This window comes from Tamandua tetradactyla, chromosome 18, assembly GCF_023851605.1.
Source record: "Tamandua tetradactyla isolate mTamTet1 chromosome 18, mTamTet1.pri, whole genome shotgun sequence".
Taxonomy (NCBI): domain Eukaryota; kingdom Metazoa; phylum Chordata; class Mammalia; order Pilosa; family Myrmecophagidae; genus Tamandua; species Tamandua tetradactyla.
The window spans coordinates 24,581,695-24,600,602 of NC_135344.1; the positions used below are offsets into that span (position 1 = coordinate 24,581,695).

At 39.3% G+C, this 18,908-nt stretch overlaps 1 protein-coding gene and 1 long non-coding RNA gene across 2 annotated transcripts in view; one reads left to right on the top strand and one right to left on the bottom strand.

The window, feature by feature from the left end:
- Nucleotides 1–18,908, top strand: part of ATP8B1 (ATPase phospholipid transporting 8B1) — a 127,557-nt gene that overhangs the window by 95,691 nt on the left and 12,958 nt on the right. Inside the window, exons 13-20 of the mRNA XM_077135377.1 lie at nucleotides 720–928; nucleotides 1,507–1,550; nucleotides 1,778–1,934; nucleotides 11,111–11,299; nucleotides 13,871–13,983; nucleotides 15,552–15,716; nucleotides 16,599–16,710; nucleotides 17,721–17,796. Of these exons, the coding sequence (XP_076991492.1) occupies nucleotides 720–928; nucleotides 1,507–1,550; nucleotides 1,778–1,934; nucleotides 11,111–11,299; nucleotides 13,871–13,983; nucleotides 15,552–15,716; nucleotides 16,599–16,710; nucleotides 17,721–17,796 (1,065 nt within the window). The remainder of the gene's footprint in view (nucleotides 1–719; nucleotides 929–1,506; nucleotides 1,551–1,777; nucleotides 1,935–11,110; nucleotides 11,300–13,870; nucleotides 13,984–15,551; nucleotides 15,717–16,598; nucleotides 16,711–17,720; nucleotides 17,797–18,908) is intronic.
- LOC143662031 (uncharacterized) overlaps nucleotides 17,364–18,908 on the bottom strand; it is a 29,939-nt gene continuing 28,394 nt past the window's right edge. The window contains exon 3 of the long non-coding RNA XR_013165104.1: nucleotides 17,364–18,065. This is a non-coding gene — a long non-coding RNA (uncharacterized LOC143662031). The remainder of the gene's footprint in view (nucleotides 18,066–18,908) is intronic.

Consider the following 18,908-nt stretch of genomic DNA (forward strand, 5'->3'; position numbering starts at 1 on the left):
GCTCAGGAAATACTAATGGGAGGGAGGGAGGGCTGGCTTTTTCCATCTGTTCAGCTGGTCATAAAGACATCCTTTGCCCACTTGACGGTTACTGGATATGTAAATGACTTCCTTGTAACTAAGATATTTAATCCCTTATCATTCTTAAATTGAGATTGTCTTCTTTGAATGTCTTATTTTGCACATCCTCTAACCTAATGAGAATTTAGAAAAGATAATGTTCTATTTTACAATGTAGAATCAGGACGTAGGCGATATCTGCCCAGAGCCCTACTTATCGGCCCACCTCTGGCAGAGAGGCCCCTCATCTCCTGTGCCCTACACTTTGGGGTCAGAGGTGCACACGGGCCATTCCACCTGCCCTGTGGTGGTGAGAATGAAGGAACCGCATCAGGATGGCTACTTCTGCAGCTCTAATGTGCAGTGCTCCGTGCCCCCCTCCCACCCGGCTGCAGGGACTTGCAATGGGGCTCTGCATCTGGGGGCTGTTGTGCTCAGGGCCAAGGGGGAAGTCCCAGCAGGGGAGGCACCCTTAGACAGAACTAGTGTAGAATCAGCCTGACCCCAAAGCCAGAGAAGACACGTCTGGTCGGAAGCACCCTGGAGACTGGGTGCCACATGGCTTGTCTCCGTAGATAATTCCTGTAGGCCGGGAATAAAACCCACCACCTGCCCTTGGTATCTGTGAACTCTGTCGAAAGCAATCTTCTGTCTTCCAGCGTGGAAGTGATTCGCCTTGGACAGAGTTACTTCATCAACTGGGACCTGCAGATGTACTATCCTGAGAAGGACACGCCCGCGAAGGCTAGGACCACCACGCTCAACGAGCAGCTCGGGCAGATCCACTACATTTTCTCTGATAAGACGGGAACATTGACGCAGAATATCATGACCTTCAAAAAATGCTGCATCAATGGGCAGATATACGGTGAGTGTACGCCGCACTCAGTCCCAGCGAGCCCGGGGCTGCCTTCTGCGTGCAGCCCTCGTGGCTGTGGCCTCCGTGCACCGCCCACCTACCGCGGTCATTCCGTGGCCGAGGACCTCTTTGGAGAGGCACGCATGTGTTTTTCCCTTGTAGGAAACTGTACTAGGAAAAAATTTTCACAAAATGACCATCATCTGCGGGCGGTATGAAAAGCAGGTGCCCACGGCTTGTATCACCGGGAAGGTGGGGCACAGTTTGAGGAAGTGGTGTACGCATGCGCGGTGCCACCACTTCCGGCCGGGAGGGGAGGGCGGGGCAGAGGGGCTTCTGCCTTCCGGGCCAGCGTTGGGCCAGATCTTTCTGTAGAGAACCACGTAGTGAAGATTTTGTCTCTGCAAGCTGGAGACGGTTTCTGTGAAATCTTCTTTGTTTTGTTTTGTTTATAACTCTTGAAAAATATAAAAACCATTCTTAGCATGAGGGCTGTACAAAAGCAGTCTATGAAACCCGTGTCCCCACCAACACTTAACGAAGCAGGTGGGGAAGACTCAATTTGTTCTGCCCTGTTTGTTTCTCAGGTGACCACCGAGATGCTGCCCAGCACACCCATAGCAAAATAGAGGTGAGCATTGGAACTGCGGGATTGTGGGGGACACCATTTTGCTCTAAGACAGGTGTGAGCCTCTTGACTCTTAAGCCAAGAATGTGCTGAAATCCTCAAGTGATTTTTACATCATTAAAAACTTGGCTTCTGAGGAAATATATATCATATAAACAATTTCAAAGCAAATTCAGGCAAAGCCAGAATTGTTTTGATCACATTGTCTTCTCCTTCTTCATTTCTTTCAGCAAGTTGATTTTAGCTGGAATACATTCGCTGATGAAACGTTTGCATTTTATGACCATTATCTTATTGAGCAAATCCAGTTAGGGAAAAAGTCTGAAGTACGACAGTTCTTCTTCTTGCTTGCAGTTTGTCACACAGTCATGGTGGAAAGAACTGATGGTGAGTGTTTCTCTGGCACCCCAGACACTAGAGACCTTTTCTAGTTTACAGGTAACTCAGACTTACAAAGTGGTACACGTGATTGTACCTGTCAGGTATAGGCTTGTCTCACATTCTCTCAAGCAATGAATATTTTTGAGCATCTGCTACTAGATGGTATATAAGATAAAGTAGGACACAAGCTCCTTCCCTCTGAAAATTTGCATCATATTCATAGTTATAACTCCAGATGTGTTTATCACTTTGCAAATGAAATCTTAGCATAGAAGAAATGGTTGACTCTTGAATTACAATAGGAGTCAAAGTCTTCCCTTCATATTATTATTTAATATTTATTGGGAGTGAAATATCAAACCTTATCTAGATCATAAGTGGACTTTAACTTAGACAGTCTTTTCTACCAGATAATCTTGGAGAGATATACTTTTATTTTCTAGATAGTGATATGTTTGGGGGTTGAAATTTTATCAGCTAAAACCTGGGCCTCCTTAAGGTTCCATTTTTATTTGAAGGAATATAATTAATGTACATTTGCATAGGAGCAAGCCAAGCTACCTTTGAAGAATTCTTGAATATGGTTTGTGCTGGTTTGTTACAGCAAGTTTGTCCAGTATCAATGAAAGCTAGTCATTTTATCACTTGCAGAAATAATACTAAATTATATAGATATAGTGACTCAGCAGGCAGAGTTCTTACCTGCCATGCTGGAGACCTGGGTTCGATTCCCGGTGCCTGCCCATGCAAAAATAATAATAAATTATATAGATATAGATGTTCATCATAGAAAGAACAAATGGAATGATGTAGTCAGGTCTGTAACGGAGCACGGTCTGCTCATTCTCTACTTTTTGCTTCAATCAGTACAGCATACAGAGGTCCCTCTCTGTTTCTCAACCCTGCTGGTTCATATGTAGCAGGTATGCAATCTCCAGAGAAGAAATATGCATAAAAACTCAATGTGTAAAGGCTGCATGTGATATTATCAAAGAAACCCACTCTCCAAGGATGAATCTAATAGTACAAAAAAGCAGAATAACAGCAGAGTTCAAATTTGGGGTGAATACATGGGTCGGGCCATTAGCAGGCAGAGTGGGAAGAGGATAGAGAGGGACGATACTGGATCATGAATCACCAAAGCAAAGGTCAAAGACAATTTGACTAGTCAAGCAAATTTTACTTTTACAATAAGAATAAAGTATGGTATTTTTAAGCGACTGGGTTCTTTTAGATTCTAACTCATTAGTAAAATTATTTTACTTTTTTATGTATGGTGTTGTTATTTTGAAAGCTAACTGACCAACTTATGCAAATGTACATTCATCTGTGAGCTCTGTTTTATTTTTTGTTCCCAGTGTGTTAATTATGGGAAGAGCTCTGGACTATTAGCTAGAAGTAGGCTGTCCCAGTTTTGATTTTTGCTGTAACTCATGATTTGGGCAAGCTCCTTCCCTTCTCTGAACACAGGCTTCCATCAGTGTTGCGGGAAGAAGGTTGGATGTTCAGAATACCTCCCAACCTAACATTTTCTAGGTCTCTGTGCCACTATCAGTTGAGGAAAAGGTTCCTGGGGAACCTGTCCTCAATGCAGTATATGATGGGTAATTGCTCCAGCCACTTAGGGTGGAGACGAATTGGATGTCTAGGAGCAGGAAGTCAAATGTGAAGTTGGTTTTTGCTTTGATGCAATTAGTATGTTGAAAGGGTTCTTTGGAAAGGGCCTTGGAGACCACACCTCCAAATTTTATAGATAAGGAAATCGAGACCCAGAAAGGACAAATGACCGCTTGAAGTTACACAGCAAGTTAAAACTCATGTCTAGTCCAGTGCTCCTTTCATTCCACCATGCCCCTTTGTTCTTTTGCTATCATTGTCACTCTTTTATCAGAAGAATGGAGATTGGCAAGTCTTTTATCAATGCGTAACATCAGCAAGAAGAGGCGGAAACCCTTTTATATGTGTTGCCATAAATATCTGACTAGTTCAACAGACAGTGTGTGGTCTGAGTGTTCAGTACACGTGGGTTACAATGGATACTTAGATGGGAGAAGCTGCATTTGTTTTCTTTGGCTCTGTGATGAATTGCCACAACTCAGCAGCTTAAAACAACTCCTTTACTAGCTCACGGCCTGTTGTTTTGAAGTCTTAGCATGGCATGACTGAGTTCTCTGCTCAGGATCTTACTAGGTGAGGCTGCATTCTTATCTAGAGCTGGATGTCCTCTTCCAAGCTCAAGTGGTTAGGGCTGCTTCAGTTCCCTGTGGTTGTAGGACCAAGGTTTCTTTGGTGGCTCTCAGCTGAAGGCTGCTTTTAGATCCTAGAGGCCAACTGCATTCCCTGCCAAGTGGCTCCCTCTATCCTCACAGCCAGTCATGGAGTCTCTCCCTGGCATCATACCCTGTGGCGGTTTGGAGCTGTATGTACACCCCAAAAAAACTTAAGTTCTTAAACTTAATCCACTCCTGTGGGTGTGAACCAATGGTAATAGGTAAACCTTTTGATGAGTTTTCTTCAGTTAAGGTGTGGCCTGCCTCAATTAAGATAGATCTTTATCTTATTACTGGATACCTTTATAAGCAGAATGAAATCCAGAAAGATAGAAAGAAAGCCACAAGGGAACAGCCAAAAGCTAAAATCAACAGAACCTAGAAGAAAAGGGACAGGCCAGAAGAGGCCACCATGTGTCTTGCAATGTGACTAAGGACGAAGGATGGCTGGCAGCCAGTCTCAGAATGCCTCAGTGTTTGAGGAGAAAGCATCACCTTGATTTGGACGTACTCTTAGCTTCAAAACCATGAGCTAATAAATTCCAATTGCTGACCCATTGCATGGTATTTGCTTGAGCAGCAAAAGGAAACTAAAACACAACCCTCTCATGCTTCAAATCACTCTCACTAGGAAGAGCCCTGTTCCTTTTAAGGGTTCACTTAAGTAGGTCAGGCACTCCCAGATAATCTCCCTATCTTAAAGTCAGCTGATTTGGGATCTTAATTTTATCTGCAAAATTTTTGCACATCCATACCTAGATTAGTGCCTGAGTGAATTGGCCGGCAGGGGCAGGAATCATAGGAGCCACCTCAGACTCCTGGCTCTCACAGAAGCCATGTGAAATCCGAGGGTGAAAGACTTGGAGACCTTTCGTAGCCTAAAAGTCTTTAGATAGGTATGTGCCAAGATCGAAGAGCAGCACTGCTGTGTGTGACAGCCAGGAGCAGGGAGACACTGGTGGTCCTTGCAGCAGTGTAGGACCTGAACTAGGATGGGCTCTTTGCAAAGAGTGAGAAAGCCAGGGACGTTGGAAATTATTCTTCAAATCAGGAATGATTTGAAGAGGATGAGGCTATCAAAGGAAAAGAGAAATCTGAAAGGTAAATGAGTTGTTTTGTGGTGGGACCTGAAAGGTTGTTATCACATGGAGGAAACTAAGAGATCAGGGTAATGAGAGAAGAGAGGTAGGTGGGGATTTGTGGTTTGAGGACACTGCCTTTGAGTGTTCTGACAGCCAAATCTCGAGCAGAGGTTGGGAATGTGAATCTAAAACCTATGGGAATTATCAAGGTACAAAATATAGATTTATAGTTATCTGCCGAGAAGTAGAAGTGAATGTGATCAAAAAGAGAATGGAAGTTCTCAGCATATATTCCAGTCCCATATCATTCACGCTTACCTCTCCTCATTAGCACAATGGAGCCACACCGCCTGTGTTGGAATCCTAGCTCTGTTGCTATAGTGGTAACTAGCTGTTGACCTTGGACAAGTTACTTAGCCTCTCTATGCCTTCCTTCCATGTGGAGCATGGTAATAATCAAGTTCCTTCTTTATAAGGTTGCTCTGAGGATTAAAGAGAATGGTATATGTAAAGCTCAGGGAGTTGAGTCTGGCATACATGAGCACCATATAGGTATTGGCTGGTCTCTGTAATATTTCCTGAGATCCCCAAAGATTCTTATTCTCAGGGAGGATGTCTGGACATGAAAGAGGGAATGGGGATGTATGAACAGTTACCCCTTCCACATTGCAACTCTTCCTGTTTGTAGTTTTGATATATCTTGGGTTTGGCTTAAGAAGTTCAGTGGTAATTTTTTGGGGTGTGTGTGGAGGGCACAAAACAGCTGCTGTGGTTGGCTGCCCTTATGGTGTTAATGAGTCAACCATAAGGCATGTCAAGAGAAATGAAAAAATAAAAATTCATGAAGCTGTTGCTGCAGTTACACCAAAAACTGCAAAGCATTTGCATAAGCCACAAGATCCACATCTCTCATGCATAGAAAGTGCAACATTCTTTTGGGTGCAGGATTGTTATTTTAAAAAGGCATTCCAGTAGACTCTGGCATCATACAAGAAAAAGCTAAGTTCTTATATGATTTCCAAAGGAAAATGAGGATGAAGGGTCTACCCCCACAGGTTTTCAGGCCAGTAAAGGCTGATTTGAAATTTTTTTAAAAAGATTAAAATTATGCAATGTAAAAGTAATGGGAGAGGCAGTGTCTGCCAATCAAGAGGCCCCTAAACCCTACAATGTGGAAGGTATAACTGTAATCTGAAGAAAGTGTCTTCCTGTTCCAGGATGTTGCTATGTGGGCTGCCTGCCCATTCTATTACAGAACTGCTAGGGTAGAAAAGAGAATGATGCTCAGAACCAGAAATTTGTGGCCTCCCCAGATGTACAAACACAGTGGAACAAAGAAAACCCATGGAGGAGATTTACTGGTCAATGAAGTAGACCAGTGTGTACTGCAGCCAGGAAGCCACCGAGTCCTGTCAGCTGCCTTCCAAAGATGGGGACACATGAGAATTGAGGAGGTGGTGATCCTCAAAAAGTCATGGTGCCCTTAAGCAAAGCATTTTCAGTAGAATGAAACGGGCAATCTCAATAGCTAACACTTTTGTTGTGTTTATTGTGCCAGACTCTATTCTAAGACCTGTATGTACATGATTGTTAGCATTTTACACAGGGGAAAAAATGAGGTACAGATAAGTTAAGTAACTTGCCCTAGATAACATAGCTAGTAAATAACCTCTGGCTCCAGAATCTGAATGTTTAACCACTGTCCCAGGCAGACATCAAGATGCAAAATGGAGAGAGGAAGTTAAGGAGCATGGAACAAAGAATTAGTTGAGAGAAAGTTCAGCCTATGCCTGTGAAGGCAAGAGTTATCTGTGGGTGGGGATAATGGAGTCATTTTGAGATCAGAACTAAGGGGAGGATTTTGTTGACATCAATTTCATGTTCTACAGAGTTGTCTACATAAGAAAAGAAGGTCTCTGATTGCCTCAAAATGTGGGATTGAATGATGAATTTTCTTCAGGAATAGTTTCAGAATCCAGGTTTCTTTTTGTAAACATAAAGTTTGAGTTTGGCCCAGGTGCCGGAAGTTCTTCCTATCTCTATTATCCTGCAATTCTTTGATTCCATTGCCAGAGTAGAATTGAAAGACTGTCTTTTTCCTTCAATTGTCTTACTCTCAGAATCTTTCTTTTGTCATCTTTGGTCCTTTTTTGCTGTTGGAAATAAGTTTGCCATTGATGTTGTACAATTCATCTTTGTGCCAGCTAAAATTGAAGGGATGGAGTTGTATTCTTGCTGTTGCTTACTTAGCTGTGGTTTAATATTTTGCCTGCTGGCATCTGTGTATGTTTGTAGAATGGCTGGAGTTAGAAAGCACATTGATAACTTCTGATGTATGACTTTGTGAGTGATGAATAGAGAGAGCATAAAGTATCATCCTTAATTACCAAGTAGGAAACAATTAATACTGACTTAGAGAAACCATCTGAGCAGGTATGTGAAGGCAGAAGGGAAGGAGGGAGTGTTTATTTCTTCCTATAGCCATTCACCCTGGCGCATCATGTCCTGTGTGGTACATCCAAGAAAATGATGGTATATAAAGCTGTCCATGCATTCATGCCCCACCTCCTGGTCAAATACGATGGAAAAACTTGAGTGTTCTTTTCTGTAAGAACTCATCTGACCATAGAAAAATTTTACCTTCTGTTTTGACACAGAATAACTAGAATGGAAAAATGGAAAATCTTAAATATGCAAGGGTTTTTTTTTCTTCTTATTGAAGTATAATATGTATACAGAGACATATATATATCACAAGTACAGAGCTCGTGAATTTTCACAAACTGAACATACCCATGTAATAAGCATCCAGATTTTAAAAATCAGAACATTATCAATCCCCCAGAAACCTCTTTAATGGTCCCTTCTATCATTAACTACTCTCTGGCTTTGAATAGCACAAGTTAGCTTTGTTGGCCTTGTGGTTTGTATAAATGGGATTATTTATAATGTGTTCTTTCATGTCTGGCTTCTTTCATTCAACATTGTGAATTTTCTTCAATGAAGTGTAGTGGTGAATAGAGGGCAGTTTTACATTATTTGACTTTTAAACATCAAGATAGTGTTCATATTGACAGATTTTTTTAATGAAAATATACCTATGGTAAAGTAAACACACACTCCTCTAAAGGAAAGATGAACTGCTACAAACTTTCAGCAGACAAATTAGTAATATATATCAAGAGGCTTAAAAATTATTGATATTGTCTAGCATAGTATTTTCACTGCTAGGAATCAATTATTAGAAATTAGAGTCAGGGAAAAAACCATTAAATGCAAGATGTTTTATTATAATGTTATTTTTTTTTTTTTTTTTTTTTTTTTTTTTAAAGAGAGAGGAAGGAAAGGAAGGAAAGAAAGACAGAGAAGGAAGGAAGGATGGAAGGAAGGAAGGGAGGAAGAAAGGGAAACATCTTTATTTTTATTATATTTTGTTTGTTTGTTCGTTTCTCACATGGGCTGGGGCCGGGAATCGAACCGGGGTCCTCCGGCATGGCAGGCAAGCACTCTTGCCCGCTGAGCCACCGCGGCCCGCCCCAATGTTATTTTTAATAGCAAACAAATTTGGAAATAAACTAAATGGCCTATAACAGGAAAATGGTTAAGTAAATTATGATACAAAGTAAATTATGATACATCCATATGGTGGCATGTTTACATTGCTTCAAATAAAACATGCTCAAAATATAATGTCAACAGCATGGGAGATGACTCTCAGGAATGAGTCTGGCTCTGGCACCCTGAGATCAACAATTCCATCCTGACCAAAAGAGGGAAAAGATGTGTAACTAATAAAGTAGCAGTGGCTGAGAGAGTTCAAATAGAGTTGAGAGATTACCCTTGAGGTTGCTCTTACGCAAGCTTCAGTTAGACCTTGCTGCTTATCATAACTTGCTAAACCCCAACCAAAACCAGTCGAGCCAATCCTAGAGAACACCTAGGGCAATATATAAGATTCTACAAAGTTTCCATGCATTAGGGTAACTTCCTAGAAACCTACAACCTCCAGATCGTCCCTGGACCAGATAAGTCCTGAATCCTAGAGGGTCCAGCCTCTCCAGAACATCAGATAGTTCCATGTACCTAGATGCTGCCTTTCATGTGTTTTTTTTTAAGTGATGCAGGATAAAGCAGGCAATGGATTAACTACTTGGATAGTGGAAAGTTTTATCAGACTCATCAAAGCAGGTGTTTTTTTCCTTCTTTCTGTACAATGTCTGTTACTCAAAATGACCGTGGCAATATATCTGAATCTTGCAAATTCTGTTGACATTCTTCAAGAAGAACAAATAAAGGGTGTTAGCACTTTTTATATTATTGACAGCCCCTTCCAACATGAAAAAGTTAGAATGGTCATAGCCCAAATACCCCTTAAGAGTGGGATAGTAAGATCAAAGATGATGGTGGAGTTATACAGAGAAGGTAGGGTTTGATAAATGAATATGATTGCTGAATCATTAAATTGATGTTTCTTTTGGTCTCCAGTATCTTGGAGCAGCTAGAAGTAAAAACCTGAAATTGTGGAATTATAACCCATTCCAAACTCTGAAATCTGTTCTACAACTAATTGTTGTGCTGTGCGTTGAAATTTATTGCTTTTTTCTGTATGTTACTTTTTACAAACAAGAAAAAAAAAGTTGATTGTGATGATAAAGAAATGTTTATTCCTTCTAGCTGCTCCAGAATATAAGAGGCTAGAAGAAAAAATCTGAGATGATGGTATGGTAGCCTGTGACAAACTCTCAGATCTGTCCTGTAACTACTTGTTGAAGAGTGCTTTGAAAACTATTGCTTTTTTCTTTCTTTGCTTTATATAAATATTACACAATTAAAAAGTTAAAGAAAAAATAAATATATAATAGCAGGTAAAATCAGGATATAAATGTGTATCCAGCAGTATAGAAACTACATAAGAAATAGGCATTTAAGAAAAGATTTAAAGGAATTATGACAAAATGTCAATAGTGGCTTTTTTGTTTATTTTTTTTCTCTGGATGGAGGGGTTATGGGAATTTTTTTTCTGTTCTTCCAATTTTTTAACTTCTGGTATTACTGTTTACAATTAGAATTAGAACTGTAAAGTGTTAAAAGCTTTAACTTGGCATAACCTGACTTGTTTTCTTGCGGATTGCATTCATTTCCTATGGCTGCCATAACAAAGTGCTACAAAGTAAATTATTTCAAACAGCAGAAATTTCTTGTCTCACAGTTCTGGAGGCTAGAAGTCCGAAATCAAGGTGGCAGTGAGACTGAACTTCTGAAACGTTTACAAGGGAAGAATGCTTCCTTTCATCTTCCTTACTTCTGGCTGTTACCAGCAGTCCTTGGCTTGTGGAATTATCACTCTGATCTCTGCCCCTGTCTTCACATGACATTCTCCCCTTTGTGCATCTTTACCTCACGTGGTGGTCTCCTCAATTTGCATCTTTATCTCATGTGGCATCCTCCCCTCTGTGTGTCTTTACCTCACACGCCATTCTCCCCTCCATGCGTCTTTACCTTACATGGTGTTTTCCTGACTGTGTGTCTTTACCTCACATGGTATTCTTCCTCTCTATCTATGTCTCTTCTTATAAGGGCACCATCATCTCAGATTTAGGGCCCATCCTACTCCAAAATGACCTCATCTTAACTAATTACATCTACAAAGACCCTAATTTCAAGGAAGATCACTTTCTGAAGTACTGGGGGGCAGGACTTTACATTTCTTTTGGGGGCACCATCACAGGGATGTTTTGGGCCTTGCGGTACAGTCTGACTCTTGCATGAACCTCAGCAGTGACCTCGAGTTTCACCTTTGCCTGGTTGTCTCTCCTGCCCTCTCTGTCAGGTCAGCTCAACTACCAGGCAGCCTCTCCCGATGAAGGCGCTCTGGTGAGTGCTGCCAGGAACTTTGGCTTTGTCTTCCTCGCAAGGACCCAGAACACGATCACCATCAGTGAGTTGGGAACAGAAAGGACCTACCATGTTCTTGCCCTTTTAGACTTTAACAGCGAGCGGAAGCGAATGTCCGTCATTGGTAGGTCTTTCTCAGAGTATGTCTGTTTGTCTATTAATTGTTCATTTAAATGCTGCCTTTCACGTGTTTTTTTTTTAAGTGATGCAGGATAAAGCAGGCAATGGATTAACTACTTGGATAGTGGAAAGTTTTATCAGACTCATCGGAGCAGGTGTTTTTTTCCTTCTTTCTGTACAATGTCTGTTACTCAAAATGACCGTGGCAATATATCTGAATCTTGCAAATTCTGTTGACATTCTTCAAGAAGGACAAATAAAGGGTGTTAGCAGTGCATCTAAGATAGCCGATGTAAGACACACAGAGCAACAGCTGGACAACCTGTTTGATTTTGCCTGCCCTTTTGAGCACCTCTGTTCTACATGTGATGTCAGGAAGGAAGAGAAGCTCTAAGATAGCAGGGCTGTGCTAATGAGTCAAGATCATACCTCCAGTCCAGACACATTATTCCAAGCCACCAAGGGAGGATGATGATCACCCTCATATTGATTTCTTTTTAACTTCATATTTTTGAAATAATTACAAACTTACAGAAAAGTTGCAAGAATTGTTTTTAAAAGCTCCTGTTTATCTTACCGTATCCACCATCTGTTAATACTTTGCCACATTTGCTTTGTCATTTTCATTACATATACAGGTGACTACTTCCTGAACCATTTGCAAGTAAATTGCAAACATAATCTCCCTTTACCCCTAAATGCTTCAAGGATAAGAACATTCACTTATATGTAGATATATACAGTATAATGATCAAAATCAGAAAATTTAACATGATACCGATTATCAAAATCTAATCTACAGACATTTTTCACCAGATGTCCAATAATGCTTGTTTGCTTGCTTCCTATATCTTTCTTGCCTTTCTTCCTTTCTTTCCTTTTATTTTTCTGGTTTAGTATCCAACCCAACATCATGCCTTGCATTAATTCATCATAATTATGGTCTCCTTTAATCTGAAACAATTTCTCAACCTTTTTATCTTACACGGACATTTTTTAAAAGTTCAGGCCAGTTATTTTGTAGAGTATTCCTCAATTTGGGCTGTCTGATGATCCTTCATGATGGGATTCAAGTTACACATGGTTGGTAGAAAGTGATATATTTTTCTCGGAGTATCACATCAGAAGGCACTTAAAGTTGTTTGTTCCATTAATGGTGATATTAACTTTGATCTCTGGTTAAAGTGGTGTCCACAAGGTTTCTAAACTATAATACTGAATTTTTAACCAATAAAAATATATAGGTTTAGGGCGGGCCGCGGTGGCTCAGCGGGCAAGAGTGCTTGCCTGCCATGCCGGAGGACCCCGGTTCGATTCCCGGCCCCAGCCCATGTAAAAAACAAACAAACAAACAAAATATAATAAAAATAAAGATGTTTCCCTTTCTTCCTCCCTTCCTTCCTTCCATCCTTCCTTCCTTCTCTGTCTTTCTTTCCTTCCTTTCCTCCCTCTCTCTTTAAAAAAAAAAAAAAAAAAAAAAAAATATATATATATATATATAGGTTTAGCTGTCAACTGCACTCTTACAGACACATTTTTACTGGGTGCTTTCAGTGTGCCTGCCATTATTCAAACCTTATCATACCTGGACTCTACATTGGCGAACTGAAAATCCAGTTAGTGATGTAACAAATACTACAATTAAAATTATTGCACAGATAAAAAAAAAATACAAGAAAATTATCTCAAGAAGTCATTTTTGGTCTAAGTATTAAAAGGAGTAAGTGGTGTGAATTTATAGGTGTTTTAGTTCGTTCAAGTTGCCAAAATACAATATACCAGCAGTGGACTGGTTTTTAACAGTAGAGATTTATTAGCTTACAAGTGTACGGTTCTGAGGCTGTGGAAATGTGCAATTCAGAGAATCAACAGGATGATAACTTTTTCCTGGAAAAAGCTGCTGGTGATCTGGGAATCCTCTGTCACATGGGAAGGCACATGATGGGGTCTTCTGGTTCCTCTCTCCTGGATGGCATTGCTTTCAGCTTCTGGCTGTTCTATCTGTGGCTTTTTTCTGTACGTTCCTCTCTTTTAACTTCTGTCTCTCTTAGCTTCTCTCTTTGAGCTTCGCTGAATTTCATCTCTTATAAAGGACTCCAGTAAAAGGATTAAGACCTGCCTGGAGCACACCTCAACTGAGATAACCTAATCAAAAGATCCCATCAACAATAGGTCTATACCCAAGGAATGAATGGATTAACTTTAAGAACATGATCTTTTTTGGGGTCCATAACCTCCAAACTATCACAATAGGTAAGAAAGATTCTTGTTGGTTGTCATAGGCAAACAAGGTTCTATGGAAGAAAGTAGCTAGCATAGGGTGTGGCATATAGTAGAAAGTTACTAAATAAGGATATGGAGAATTGAGCTGACTATGAAGGAATCTTTTCCTATTTATTTCACTATTACACTGTGAAAAATACCTTGCCAACTTTATTGAGGATAACACTTTTCTAGGTGCATTGTGATTTTTAAACCAATAAATGAATGCTTCATGTTACCTTTACAAATGTAGTGTTCTATTAAGAAATCAAACTTAAGTCTGTTAATGTGCTTTTCTTTCCCTTGCTTCTAGTAAGAACTCCAGAAGGCAACATCAGGCTTTACTGTAAAGGGGCTGACACTGTGATTTATGAACGACTATATCGGATAAATCCTACTAAACAAGAGACCCAAGAGGCCCTGGATGTAAGTGTCACTTTCATTCTTTGTGCCACAGGCTCTGAACTTACTTCTGTTACTGTCTCTTAACCTTGAGTGAAAGTTCAATATTAGCCATTGACCCTCCCTTGCCTTGGTTTTTTTGGGTAGAATGAACACCAAAGTAGGAATATGCAGACTAGATTCCAATTCTGCCCCTTTTGCTGAAAATGAGCACGGTGGCCTTTGCCTGCCTACGAGTCCGGGTCTGTAGGTCTGACCTAGAAGAATGATTTATCTCTCTTCCGGTTACTTCGGACAAGCTATGCCTCCCTCCTAAGTTGTAGTCTTGATATCTATATGGCCCCCAACAACTCAGCCAACTTCTTAGCATAAAGTGAAGGAAAGAAAGCATTTGTATGTGATGTGTCATGACAGAGCAATGTGTTGAACAACTGAGTTCTGATATCTCTCTTGGTAAATCAGTTTGATCTCCATTGTTTCAAACTAGTTATCTTAGGAGGCTATATACTTAGTCCAGTGGTGTTTCAATTACTTAGCATATTTCTGGAACTTTCACATTTGGAATTGCTTTCCCATCTTTATATACTTTGGTTCTACCTAACAATGCCAATGAGGTATGGTGGAGATCAGTCAGACCCGGAAGGCTGGTTCTTCATCTTTACTAGTTTGTGTCCTTGGGAAATGCAATTGATGTGCCATATGAATTTCTCATGGGAAAAGGTGGTGAATCATTCTGACCATGGGGGTTCGTGGTAAGGGAACATACCTTTAAGGTATGCCTGAGTTTTTGAACCAGCCAAAGGTTCTTCAGAAAGAAGCCTGATGAATATGTTGTTTAATCAAGTGGGGTCACATTTTTAAGGCTATATACTAACACCAAAGCAGTTAAAATGGCTGCGTTCTTGTGAGGATGTAAACAATGCAAGCTAATCAAATAAACACAGAACTTTCCAAAGAATCTTTGAAAGCAAACCCTCAGTTGGGTGAACCAGTTCTGCTGGCTTGGCTAGGCAAGATGTGACTATGAATGGATGAAAAACTCCACTGGTTCATATTTAAGCTGTTTTAAATAGCTTAAATTTGTTTTCCAGGGGATATTTTCCAGGTACTGTTATTTATTGAAATGTTTTATCTCAGTTTCAAAAGTGCCTCATGTAGTTCAAAATTGGTTTGAGGGACTTGGTTGAGATTCCAGTCGATCAGACTTGTAACATAGTTTGTAGGGGAAAATTTATAAAGTTGTCAAGTCTATTTATTGCACCCCAGACAGCTCCCTTCATCTGTTATTTTCTTAGTCATAAAGAGAACAAGATTTTCTTTACACCAGTGACTTGACTTAGAAAAAAGGTATACTAATTTGGAAATAGAAGTACTGTTCAAAGAACCTGAGGATACATAATAAAACAAAGTCTACTATGAAAGTGAAGTTTCATCTCCTGTATAGAATGTATTTGCACAGTACCCATCATCTTTCACAGTCTCTTTCTAAATTCTCTGAGTTTATTACTTCAAGGTAAAATGTCAAACATGACCTTGAATTACATAAAATTAACTGTTTTGGGGGCATGCGGGTTGTCTTTTAAATAAAACAGATCTTTGCAAGTGAAACTCTGAGAACCCTGTGCCTTTGCTACAAGGAAATTGAAGAAAAAGAATTTGCAGAATGGAATAAAAAGTTTATGGCTGCCAGTGTGGCCTCAAGCAACCGTGACGAAGCTCTGGATAAAGTCTATGAGGAGATTGAAAAAGACTTAATTGTGAGTTTCAGCCTTTAACTTTCTCTTCAATATTCTAAACAGAATTGGAAATTTTATTCAGTCTTATTACATTTTTTTTATCTCAGGCTTGAAAGACAATCTAATTTCAACATTTGAAATTGGTACAATGTAATTAGATCATATGAATTTCTTTTGTTCAGCAAGCAAAAGAGAAGTATTGCCAGTGTATGAAACCAAAACTAGAAAATATTAGGAGATGTTCTGATCTGATTAATTATTTTTAAATCACTAATATTGACTCACCATGATTGTTACATAGTAGCAAAACAGCATATACTAATTACATTATGGGAATTACTGAAATGATTTACATTTATATTTTGCAAATAACAAAGAAACTCGACCATTTCTCAGTGAAATTTTTCAAAATTTAGTACTTAAGGCGGGCCACAGTGGCTCAGCAGATAGAGTTCTTGCCTGCCATGCAGGAGACCCAGGTTCAATTCCTGGTGCCTGCCCATGGGAAAAAAAAAAAAATTTAGTACTTGCTACATACAGAATTTGGATTAATGAGAAATGTTCAGCAAATAGCTAGTATTGACTATTAACAAGGGGAACTGGCTTATGTCTTTGGAAACTAGCACAAACACAGTGAAAGTATATTTTTAATGCCTTTGATTTTGTACTTACATTTTTGTCTCAGTAAATTAAATAGTTCATACTTTAAGGAAAAGTTCCAGCCATTTTGGTTTGGTTTACAGTGACTGTCAAACAAACACAACAGCCTTCCCTGTTAAGGCTGACTGTTGGCCCCAGTAAAGCACTCGCTAGGGTGTATAATTCTTTTTACAGGTTGGCAAACTGCAATTACAGGAAATTTTTTACTTATTTGTCAATTATTTTTTTAAATGTGCATTCCAGCTATTAGGAGCTACAGCCATTGAAGACAAGCTACAGGATGGAGTCCCAGAAACCATTTCAAAACTTGCAAAAGCAGACATTAAGATCTGGGTGCTTACTGGAGACAAAAAGGGTAAACTTACTGTGAGGGAAGCATATCTGCTGATTCACAGATCTTCAGGGTTGTTCTTTCCCATGCCTCAGATGATCTTCCATCCTATTCAAACCCTACCCATTTCCCTAAGAGACCATCCTCCACTATTCTAGCCCATCTTGACTGTGTCCTTCCTTAACCTCCCCCAGGAGGAGAGTTTACTCCTTCTAATTTAACTCCTGGTCATTTCTTGCTGATTATAACCCATCTTATCCCTCCAGCCAGATGTGGGCACCTGACCTGAGAGGGCCGTCCATCCCTCTCATCCCTTCTGTCTTCTCCTGCGCTTTGTCATTTGTGGGGCACAGACTGGAGCAATACAAAGTGCTGAACTACAACAATTTTTGTTTTCTTGCCCTTTTTCTTGCCCAAAAAATCATGACTAAAACTTTATACCCAAAGAAAGATTTTAATTTTTAAATTTTGAGCTAAACAAATAGTTGTTTGCCATTGATGATTCACTCCACAAACTCCCTCAGGAAAAGAAATTATTTCTTTCTCTCTGACATCATCAATGGGTTAAACATTCTGATAAGCTAAGGGAAACAGCTCTGACTTTAAATAAACACCAAGTGGGTGGTAATGGAAAAAGGGAAAAAAATATCTTCACTAGGAGTCACATGTGAGGGTTGATGGAAATTATCCTTTCTTTTTTTTAAATAACAGAATTGTTTTATTTTTCATTAACGAGTGATTAAACCACATGAATTGAGTATGTTTAGTACATTAACGAACAATGATTTATGAAATAATCAGTTGATACAATAGTATACTTTATTATTGAAACATCTCAAACTATACTTTGATTTTCACTGAGTTTTTCACAGAGAAAGTTTTTTTCCTTTTTGTGATTTCTGTATATTGCCACAGAAAAACATGTTTGGTTGAATTTGGTTATGTTCTTTAATTGAAGAAAGCATTATTACTATATAAAGTCAATTCTTAAATTCAATAGTGGGAATATTTGACTTGGTTTTATTCTGCTATAGAAACCGCTGAAAATATAGGATTTGCTTGTGAACTTCTAACTGAAGACACCACTATCTGCTATGGGGAAGATATAAAGTAAGTAAACAGCCTCCTGCCTGCAGTATTAGGACATGTAACATCACATTTTTACAAGGGCAGTTATGGAGAAACATGAGTTAGAATATGTCCTATAGATCAGTTCCCTTACATTTAAAGGAAGCAAGAGAACAGTAGGCAATTCCAAGATACAATCATTTGTCCTTACTTTCCGCAGATTTCAGGTTTTGGGAAACCTGGCCTTGGAGCCTTTATTTGTCCTTTGAGGGACCATTTTTCTCCATTCCTTAGAAGTCCTCAGTGCTTACCTGGTAAAAAAGGAAATGGGTTGTGTGACCTCACTAATAATATGAATTAATATTCATGTATTGCATTTTTCAGAAATTACACCTTTAGAACGTAAAATAAGGAAAAAAAAAAAACTACCTGGAAGGAAGTATTTTGGTGGGTTATATCTTGTAGGTTATTTGTAATCTGTTTAGACAGGGCCAGCCTTGTAGTTCAAATCTTAGCTTAAACTGAAACATTAGTTAGCCCTGTATCAGAATCACCACCGACCTGGAAACAGGTAGTGAGAAAGCCCTGCCATGTTAGGAAGGTCCCAGTGTGCCTACACAGTTAGCTTGATGGGTTTGCTAATGGATCAGTAATTACTCTGGCCTTACAACCCCTCCCTTGACCTGTTGCTACAAATCCAAATGAAGCTGTTAACACACAGCAATTGCCTGATCTTATAAAATGATGGGGAAATTGATGGTCATTATTAGTCTTCTTTCTAATGATGATAATGTTAAAGCTTTTACAAGTTGTATTAGGCTCTCTGCTAAATTAAACATACAGAATCAGTGGCCTTATAATATAAATAGATCAGTTCTGTTTCAATAAAGGCACATACATCCTGCCTCTTCATGCTTTTGTTTTACAAAGTGACAATAGACAAATAAATGCCTAGTATGTTTACTTAAGAAACTTCTTGGTATCAAGTTATTTGATTTTATTTATTTCTCATAGATGGGGACATTAATAAAATTCCAGTCTCTCTTTGAGAGTGTTTTGGGTCTTAAGATAAAATTTATGCAATAGCAAATTTTATGATAATATTCTCAGCTAAGTTTACCTTTACAAGATATGTGAATCATCTTTCTGGATGA